We start from the raw sequence: 10,252 nt of genomic DNA, 5'->3' as shown, positions 1-10,252 counted from the left end.
TGCCGGTCCCGGTCCGGTACGGGCGCGACACTGAGGGACACGAAAAAAAGACAAAAAGGAAAAAAACCAAAACAAAACAAACAAACAAACAAACAAAAAAACATAAATTAAAAAATGAATCCACCGTCTTCTTAAAATCCCTGATAGAGGTTGATGAAAAAAGAAATTAGGCCACAAGGAGTTAAAGGAAAAGTTCTTGGGTCTTTAGGGTGGTGGGAACTCTACTTCTTGGGCATTTGCCCCAGCTCTTTTTCCTCTCTCACCAGCATTCAATAGCTGCAGCGTGAGTGAGAGACAAGGGACGTTTTGTGGAGCCCAGAAATAAATAAATAACTGCCTGTCCCAGGTCACCACGGCAACCGTGACATCACCCTCGAACCCGCGTGGCTGGCACTATTGGTGGCTTACTGGTGTTTGTTAAAGCCGCAGGGCAGGAAAGGGCCTGGCAGCAGGTGGGGGAGGAGAGCACCCTCTGCCAGGGACTTGGTTTCCCACCTTGGAGAAAGGCACTCACCGCGTCCCTTCACAGTTGGCCACTGCCCCCCAGCCTAGATAGTGGGAGTGGAAACTGGCCTCCTTGGGAGCTTTTGGGCACAGTCTATCAAGACAAACACTGTGTGTACCTGTGTTAGTGTCCCAGGGCTGCAGAAATAGATTACACACACTCATGGCTTAAAACAACACATATTTATTCTCTCACACTTCCAGAGGCCAGAAGTGCAAAGTCAAAGTGTGGACAGTGTTGGCTCCTTCTGGAGGCTCTGAGGGTGAGTCCCTTCTGTGCCTCTCTGCAGCTGCTGGTGGCTCCAGTGGTCCTGGGTGCTCCTTGGCTTGTAGATGCATCATCCAAGTTCTGCCACCGTGGTTACATGACCGTCTTCTCCATATGTGTCTCTGTCTTCATATGACATTCTCCTCTCTAGGTCTCTTCTTCTTATAAGGACACCAGTCATATTGGATTAGGGGCCCAACCTACTCTGGTGTGACTTTATCTTCACTAATTACATCTGTAATGATCCTATTCCCCAATAAAGTCACATTCTGAGGTACTGGGGATTAGGACTCCAGCATATGAATTCTGGGAGGACACGGTTCAACCATAACACTATTTTCGTTATTACTTATTATTTAATAAGCCAGTCTTGACCACTGACAACTTCCTGGGCCACCCGTGAAGAAGGTGGGCTGAAAGACTGGTTGTTCTGGACTCCTGGGGAGGTTTTGGTGGCGTCTGCACCTCCAGGGGTGAGTCCTCCATTTTTTCTGTGACCATAAGTCCAGCTTTTAATCTGCCCTTGCGAAGGTGCTCAGACCATAGGAGATGGAGCACTGGCTGGCTCAGTCCAGAAGCCCGGCCCCGGGACTTACTGACTGGGGGGGGGTTGTCTTAATTTTCTCATCTGTCTAATGGGTTCAGCATAACCCTAGCCTTGGAGTCTTGTGACCGTGAAATCATGTGACCATGGAGTCACTTGATCATGACCATGACCATGGAGTCACAGCCAGATGCAAGCAGAGAGTAGTCATCAGAGCAGTTGGGTGGGAGGACCTTACTCGGGTCCCTGGACTCATCCAGGTGCCAAGAGGGCCAGCATAAGAAAAGCAGACCCCAAGAGTCCCAGGGAAAGTCACAGAGTCAGTGCCTGGCAGACCCCTCCTCCAGCCTTCGCTCCTGCTCTACCCACATCAGCCTACATGAAGCCAGCATATAGGATGTGCTCCATGGATGCTCCAGGAACTGTACTAGCATGGGCTCAGCAAGCAGAAGGTGCTCAATGAATGATCCAGGGACTACTCGAATCTGACACCAGCATACAGAAGCTGCTCAATAAGTGCTTGTGAACTGTACTGCGTTGAGCCCTTTGTTCTGAACTCCATACCTGTTTCTTATTTTGGGGAGTCTACAAAGAAATAATTGGGACCTGGGGGAAAGAGTTTTTGGTATGTTTTAGTGGAGATTAACCCCATCTGGTGGACAATACTTGGCAGAGTCCCAGGTGAACTGGCCACTCACCTGATTCTGAGCCTGTGTGGGCAGAGGAAGTGAATGCTGCCAAGCTGGTCCTGCCTGTAGACCTAAGAGTCAGGTGTGTGCACATCCTACCCCCAAGCTCTTGGATGCCTCTTGCTGCCCAGCCAATCCTTGCGTATCTTGCCAGCCTGACTTAAACACCCCTGCACAGAGTCATGTCATGGCAGAGCCAGGCTTCTGAGCCAGCCAGGCCTGGGTCGAGTCCTGTCTCACCTGGTGGTCTCGCTTCCTAACCTTCCTGCACCATAGCATCCCCATCTGTAAATGGGTAGTAGCTCCCCACAGTGCTCCGGTGAGGATCACACAGAAGTGATGATGCTTCGAAGATTCCTAAAGACATCAAAACATCAGGAATGTTTATTTTTAAGATAAAGCCACCTGGCAGTTCCACATATGGATCTGAGCCCAGCAGAACTGAGTGCATATGTCCATCAAAAAATGTGCGCAAAAATGCTCATGAGGACCTAGCAATCCCTTTTCTGGGTATTTACTCAAAAGATTTGAAATAGTTTATCTAAGAGATGACTGTGCCCCCGTGTTCATTGCAGCACAGTTCACAATAGCCGAGTTATGGCATCGACCTAAGTGTCCATCAGCAGATGAATGAAGAAAGAAAATGGAGCATATATACACAATGGGATACTATTCAGTCTTAACAAAGAAGGAAACTCTGTCATTTGTGACAACGTGGATGGAATTGGAGAGCATTATGCTAAGTGAAATAAGTCAGGCACAGAAAGACAAATACCGCATGTTCTCACTTATGTATGGAATCTAAGACAATTAAACTCATAGGAGCAGAGAGCAGAATGGTGGTTACAGAGGCTGGGAGCTTGGGGGAATGGGGAGACCATGGTCAAAGGATACAAAACTTGTTAGACAGGAGGAATGTGTTTGTTTCTTTTTTTGAGTTCTATTGCACAGCATGGAGAATATAGTTAATAATGGAGTACTGTACATTTCAAAATTGCTAAGAGTAGATTTCGCATGTTCTCACTACAAGAAATGTTGAGTATCTGAGGTGGTGGATATGTTAACTAGCTTGATTTAATTATTCCACATCGTATTCATAAATTATAACATCACTTTATACTGCATAAATGTATACAATTATAGATGGTCAATTTGCAATAAAAAATGTTCATGGGCAGAGTTATCCATTATAGCCCCAAATTGGAGTGTTCACCTACAGTAGACTGAATGAATCATATGTGGTATAGTGATCTAGTGGAATACTATACAGCCCCGAAAAAACCCAATGGCAGTATCCAACAATGTGGAGGAATCTAACAAAAATCACATTGAACACATGGAAGCCACACATAAAAGAGGGTGTGCCATATGAGGCCACGTATTGAACATTCACAGTTGAAGAACAGGCTAAATTAATCCTTGATGACAATGTCAGAAGGTGGTTTCCTTGGGGGAAAGGTACCCACTGGGAGGGGCATAAGGGCACTTTCTGGGGGGCAGGAAATGAACTATAGTTCCTCCTGGGTGGCGGTTCCATGGGTGCGTGTGTGTATAAAACTTCACCAAGCTGTACCCTTGGAGAGCTGTTCTATACGTGTTATACTTACAGAAAATAAAAACTAGAAGGTGAAGAGAATGTCACATGCAATATGTAGTAAAGTTTTGTGACAAACAGCACTGGGGATTAGGCACAAAATGTTGGGTAGTCCAAAAACATTTAATAATCAGAAAGAGGGAGGGTGGGGAAGATAGGGGCCAGGAGGGGGCTCTTTTCCCACTGGTAGGGGTGAGGTCGTCAGGTCTTCTGGGCATTCTGCCCAGAGCTGTGTCCTAAGCCCAGCTTCCTGGAATTCTGCTTTTCTTCCAGGTTCATGAACCACCGAGTCCCTGCCCACAAGAGGTACCAGCCCACGGAGTATGAACATGCGGCCAACTGTGCCACCCATGCTGTGAGTCGGCTCTTGGGGGGCTGAGATGGGGACACTTCTAAGTGGGGGCGGGGAAGGCAACCTCTTCACCTGTGGAGAAATTCACCCTATCCTGAGTGGCCTATTCCTCAAATCTTCCATGACCCTCAGAAGAGTGAGTGGGATCTCAAGGGAAGGCCATTGGGGTAAATTGGACGGTGGTGCTAAGCGTGCCTCTCTGTTGTTCTAAGAATCTTCAGTGGCTCCCTAGTACCTAGTATGGCATCAGTCACTCTAGCAAGCTCCCAGCCAGGCCCCAGCCCCTCCGTCGCCCAACTCCCATGGCCACGCTCGTGCCCTCAGTCTCCAGCACTCAAACCACTCGCTGTTTCCCAAACAGAAGCCATGACCACATGCCTTTGCACATGCTGTTCCCTCCACCTGGAATACTTCCATCTCCACCCAGCCTCGCCTGTGCAACCCTTTTCACCTTTTTGGCCTTGCCAAAATATTCCCCCAAAAGCCTTCCTGTCTGCCCAGCTGCTGGGGAGCTCTGAGCTGGTGCCCACCTTCCTTCCCCAGCCGTTGAAGCCCTCACTGCCCTGTATTGTGCCTGGCTGGAACGCACCCGTCCGTCGCCTATTCAATCAGCAAACAGTCCCTGGATACCCTTGATGTACCAGGCACTGCTCCAGGCCCTGGTGATGCAGATGTGAGTTTAAACCGAATCCCTGCTGGGGACTCTTTGGTATCTCAGGACATCGCAGTGTGCCTGGCACAGAGGAGGTGCTCAGACAGTGTGTGTGGAGGTGAATTGAATTCTCAACCTTGCCTCCCTCTCTTAGACCTCAGGGGCTATTATGTGTTTGGCACGAGCCCAGGCCTTCAATGGTGGGCTGCAGGTATAATAAAAGGAGGAGCTGGTGCTGATTTGCACTTAACATAGTGTGTGCCTGGCACCACTCTGGGTCCTAGGTTTACTTTTTCTTAGTCTGTCCCTTTAGAACAGGAACTCTACTGAGTAGAGACTGGTTCTCACTGGTTCACCTCAGAAGCCCCATGCAGTGTCCATAGTAGGGACTCTAAAAATATTTAAGAAAAGATCACATGACTCTGTTCTGCAGAGGAGGAAGCTGAGGCTTGGGTCAGAAGTCTTGCCCAGAGTCACAAGCTGACTCATTGTCACAAGTCTATACCCCAAAGAGCAAAGCTCTAGCAAGAGAAGACCTGCTTTTGAACCCCACTTCATCTTCAGTGGCTCCGAGCCTCAGTTTCCTATCTGCAGAAGGGGTGTCGTAGGAGCCACACCATGGCAAGTGCCCTTACCCCCTGGCACATTCACCCGTGCTTCCGGAGAAAGAGGTGCAGAATCGATTCTGCCGTCATCCCGGGGGGAGCTGTGAGGCTGAGAAGAGACCCCTATCTAGGATCTGCTCTGGGCACTCGTGCTGTGGACACAGCCGTATCCATACTCCAGCTCCAGGAGGAGGGCGGAGCTGGATTGCAGGTGCTGGATGCTCTATGTTAACACATTTATTGGACACACTCTTAGTACCTATGAGCACACAGTGAGGGCAGGGTGATGGCACATGCGTTTTGTATCGTTTCATTCCTGAGGACATGTCCTGGGCTCACAGGTTTGTGGAAGGAATGAATGAGTGAGCGAGTGAGTGAATACTAGGTACTGTAGGTGGTTACAAAATAGCACAAAGCATAATAAGGATCTACAGTCTAATGAGAACTCTGTCCCCAAATGGCAAAGTAGCATGAGATAGTTGCTATTTATTTTTCAAGGTGATATACTAAGATTAACAAAAGTAATTTTTAAACGTTTGTAATTCTGTCCCCTTCATCAACGCTCCTGTCTTATCTGTTGCTATTCAGTCCGCCATGTGCAGACGTACCATGGATGGCCGATGGCTTCTGTTAAGGGACTGTCCTTATGTTGCATGTACGTTGCTGTTGACCCCTCCCCATCCATCACCCGGCCTGGTCCACACCAGGTGTTGGTGAGGCTGGCAGGACACCTCTTTCCTTTTGGAGCTTACTTGGGCTGATTTTGCAGATACTTTTCTGTGAATCCTGGAAGAAGCCCAGTGTTGGGGCTGGATTCCCCACCTACCTACTTCTTTTCTCCATCTCTCCACCCATCCATTCATTCATTCATTTAGTATATATTCATTAAGTGTGTACCACGGGCTGGTAACACTGTGGAGCTCATGTGTGTGGGGGAGTCAATTAACACATAAGTCTATAAATTGTGGGGACTGCCACAGAGAGAAATCATAACGTGCTACGAGAGCAGATAGTGGGAGGGACCTATGTCATTCAGAAGGGACAGAGAAGGTGCTTCTGACCGTGAAGGATGACAAGGAGCCAGCCACCTGAAGAGTGGAGGGAACAGCATGTCCAGGAAGAGGGAACAGCATGTGCAAAGGCCGACGGATAGGAAAGAGTTTGTCACGTTGGAACATCTGGATGAAGGCCAGTAAGGCCAGAGCGTGGTGACCCGGGGGCACAGCAGAGGGATAGTGGGGTGAGGCAAAGTTTCAGGGCTGAGTGGGGCCAAATCATGCACCTGGAAAGGCAGAGGATTTGGGGATTCCATTCTCTACAGCCAACCGTGACAGATCGTCCGCTATTTAAACCCAGTTATGAATTGAATGGTACCCGGGCATCCGTGCTGTTCTGAGCTGGGCTCTGCCTTCAGGGAACTCTGAGTAGGCGAGGTCAGGGACATCGGTGATGATCGTGTGTGGCATGTGGCACATTAGGCTCCTTTGTGTGGTGTCAGAGTGTGGCTGTGGTGTGGGGGAGCCAGCTGCTCTCTGAGAAGTGGTCCTTAACCATTTGGTGCACGGACTATGTTGAGACTCTAATGAATGATCTAGACCTATGCTGTCCAAGTCAGTAGTCCCATGTAGCTATTGAAATTTAAATTTGAACCCATTAAAATGAAAGAAAATAAGATAATTCGATTCCTCAGTAGTACTGGCCACATTTCAAGTGCCTGGTGGCTACCGTCTTGGACAGGGCAGTCTAGGGAAGAGGGAGGGAGGTGTGCTCAGGGATTCTCTGTACTCCCCTGGATGCCACACAAAAGGCTGGGACCCCGCAGCACCTGTCCCCACTCCTACTTCCAGTTCTGGATCATTCCCAGCATCCTCGGCAGCTCCAACCTCTACTTCCTGTCGGACGATGACTGGGAAACCATTTCTGCCTGGATCTACGGCCTTGGCCTCTGTGGGCTCTTTGTGGTGTCCACCATGTTCCACACCGTCTCCTGGAAGAAGAGCCACCTCAGGTACCTCCTGCCCAGCCCGTGGGAGGGGACATGTGGTGGGCGGGGACCAGGGGCAGGGGCCCACTGAGGGATGAGGCAGGACACTGCAGTTGCCTGGGGACATGCTCAGCTGAGCCAGGAGGGGACCAAGCGGGGGGATGTCTCCTGGGTTGTCTTTGGGGGAAGAACACGCCCTGCCTTGCGCAGGCTGGAGTTGAGTCCCGCCTGGGCAAACCACCTCTCTCGCTGGAGCCAGCCCTCCTTGCAGGGCTCTTACGAGGGACCAGCATCATAACAACTCCCCTCTGGGTGCCACCTCAGCTCCAGGCAGAGATGTCCTTCTCTAATCTTTTCAATAATTCTGCAATGTAGGCACTGGAATTCAGATTTTTAAAATTTTGATTTGTTTTTTTTTTAAATGTTGGTAAAATAAACACATCAATATAAAATTTGCTATTTTAACCATTTTTAAGTAGGCAGTTCATTCTGCACACTTAGTGTGAATTAAGCACATTTGCACTGCTGTGCAGCCATCACCACCATCTATTTCTAGAACTTTCTCATCTTGTACACTAAAACACTATGCCTATTAAATACTAACTCCCAATCCCCTCCCTCAATCCCTGGAAACCACCATTTACCTTCTGTCTCTATGAATGTGATGACTCTAGGAATCTCATATAAGGGGAATCACGTAGTATTTGTCGTATTTCTGACTGGCTTATTTCACTTAGCGCAGTGTCACTCGAGGTTCACCCGGGTCGTAGCATGTAGAATCCCTGTTTTATAGATGTTGATACTCAGGATCAGAAGGTGGTGACCTTGCTCAGGGTCGCATAGCTGGTAATGTCCGTGTCAGAGCTGAATCCAGGATTCCAGGCCCTTCGTGAAGCTGGTTCCACTCCCCTTTCCTGTCCCCATCCTTTCCTTTTCTTTGGACCCTTCTTGAACCCCATTGTATGACTTTCCTGTGGCTGCCTTAATGAATTCCCACAAACTGGGTGGCTTAAACAACAGAAATGTATTCTTTCACAGTCCAGGAGGCCAGAAGTCCAAAATCAAGTTGGCAGCAGGGCCGTACTTACCCCAAAGGCTCTAGGGGAGGATCCTTCTTTGTCTCTTCCAGCTTTCAGTGGCTCCTGGGAAACCCTGGCTTGTGGCTACATCACTCTAATCACGGCCTCTGTCTTCACATGGCCTTCCTCCCTGTGTGTCTTTGTGTCCAAACCTCCCTCTCTTTTCTCGTGTAAAGACACCAGTCATTGGCTTTAGGGCCCACCAGCCTGTGGTGTGACTGTGCCAACCTATAGTGTCCTCATCTATGACACGGTGGATGAAAATAATGGTATCTGCTTTATAAGTAGGATTAAAGAGTTAATGCTCATAAAGGACTTAGAACAGTGCTCTGATTATGGCATGTGCTCTCTACTTGATAGCTATTGTTATTGTCTTAATTTCTAAGAAGACATGCAGTTGAACCACACATAGAATCATTGGTCAAGTTTATGGAGGACTGATGTTTGCTAGACAGAATCACAGTTTATATTAGCTATCTATCGCTGCATAACAAAGTACCCTAAAACATAGTGTCTTAAAATAACGAAACATTCATTACCTCTCAAAGCCTCAGAGGGTCAAGAATTCGGGAGCTTAGCCGTATGGCTTCAGTTCAGGGTCTCTCCTGTAGTCAGATGTTGGCTGGGGCTGCCGTGATCTGAAGGCTGGAAGAGGCTGGAGAGTCCACTTCTGGGGTGGCTCCCTCCCATGGCTGGCAAGTTGGTGCAGGATGTTCGGGGGATGCTCAGTTCTTCCCCACATGGACCTCTCCACAGCCACATGGTGCATTGTTTCCTCCAAAGTTAGTGAATCAAAAGAATAAGGCAGAAGCTGTAATATCTTTTATGATCAAGCCTCGGAAATCACACACCATGATGTCTGCAGTATTCTATTGGTTCCATGAGTTTGCCCTATTTATTGTGGGAGGGGCTGTTCAACGGTGTGAGTGCAGGAGGTGGAGTTTGTTGGGTGACATTTTGGGGCACACCAGTCTTCAAGATGGTGTCATAATGAAGATAGCTAACGCTTATTGAACACTTCTTGTTATGCACCATGCTAAGTATTCACTCATTTAATCCTCACAACCCTGTGATCAGGTTTCTGGTGTCCTTTCTATTTTACGGAGGAGGAAACTGAGACTTAGGGAGGGTAAGTAATTTGTGCAAGGTTATGTAGTCCCTAAGTGATGGGGCTGGGATTTGAACCACTAAGCTCTTCGGACATAGAAAGTCAGAACCCAAAGGGTTTTTAGGGGCACATAACTTTGTAGTTTTGCATGTTTTTAAGCCACAGAATTCTTTCTTCATTTGAAATCTTTTGAAAAGCCCAGTATGAAAAATAGAAATGCAGAGTTGCTCTGATTAAAGTAGGGGAGGGGGATGTCAGGTCTTCGCCTAGGGGAGGGTGTGGAAGACCTTCAGGAGGTCTCCCCATACAGCCCCTAGGGTGAGAGGGAGCCTGGTTTGAACACCACTGCTCTGGTCACTTACACATGGGGAGAACGAGGCCTGAGGGGTGATGGCTGGACAGAGGAGAGTCAGCCCCAAACCCAGTCCACTCCCCACCTGTGGGAAGGCGTGTTTGTCCCAGGGCATGGCCCGGGCTCTCTGGTGCTTCCTGCTGCTCAGGGGCCATGACCTCGGCTTCTCTGCCTGCCCTAGGATGGTGGAGCATTGTCTGCACATGTTCGACCGGATGGTCATCTACTTCTTCATCGCAGCCTCCTACGCGCCCTGGTGAGTATCACTGCACCGCCCGGGAGGGGGCTGGCTTCCTTTCTTTTCCTTGTTTGAATTTATTTTTGTATTTGCCTGGGTAATATGTTGACTTGGCATAGAAGAATATGGTTAAAAGACTCCCTCACTTTATTCTCCTTCTGGGAAGCAACTACTTATTACTTTTCTTGCATATCCTTCTGGAGTTATTTTATACATAAAAGAGCAAATATGTATGTATGTATGCACGTATAAATATGTATCTATAAATATATACATATGTGTA

At 48.4% G+C, this 10,252-nt stretch overlaps 1 protein-coding gene across 1 annotated transcript; it reads left to right on the top strand.

The window, feature by feature from the left end:
• Nucleotides 1-3,873: 3,873 nt before the first annotated feature.
• Nucleotides 3,874-9,987, top strand: LOC103583539 (monocyte to macrophage differentiation factor 2-like; the record flags this gene model as incomplete). The annotated part of the gene is made up of 4 exons (XM_008564829.1): nt 3,874-3,954; nt 4,495-4,624; nt 7,073-7,216; nt 9,913-9,987. Coding segments are annotated over exons 2-4 (257 nt in total), but the record flags the coding sequence as incomplete, so codon positions are not given.
• Nucleotides 9,988-10,252: the final 265 nt, after the last annotated feature.

This window comes from Galeopterus variegatus, unplaced genomic scaffold (genome assembly GCF_000696425.1).
Source record: "Galeopterus variegatus unplaced genomic scaffold, G_variegatus-3.0.2 Scaffold24061, whole genome shotgun sequence".
Classification (NCBI taxonomy): domain Eukaryota; kingdom Metazoa; phylum Chordata; class Mammalia; order Dermoptera; family Cynocephalidae; genus Galeopterus; species Galeopterus variegatus.
Note: the sequence above shows the minus strand (reverse complement) of the source record. Positions and strands in the feature narration are given on the sequence as shown.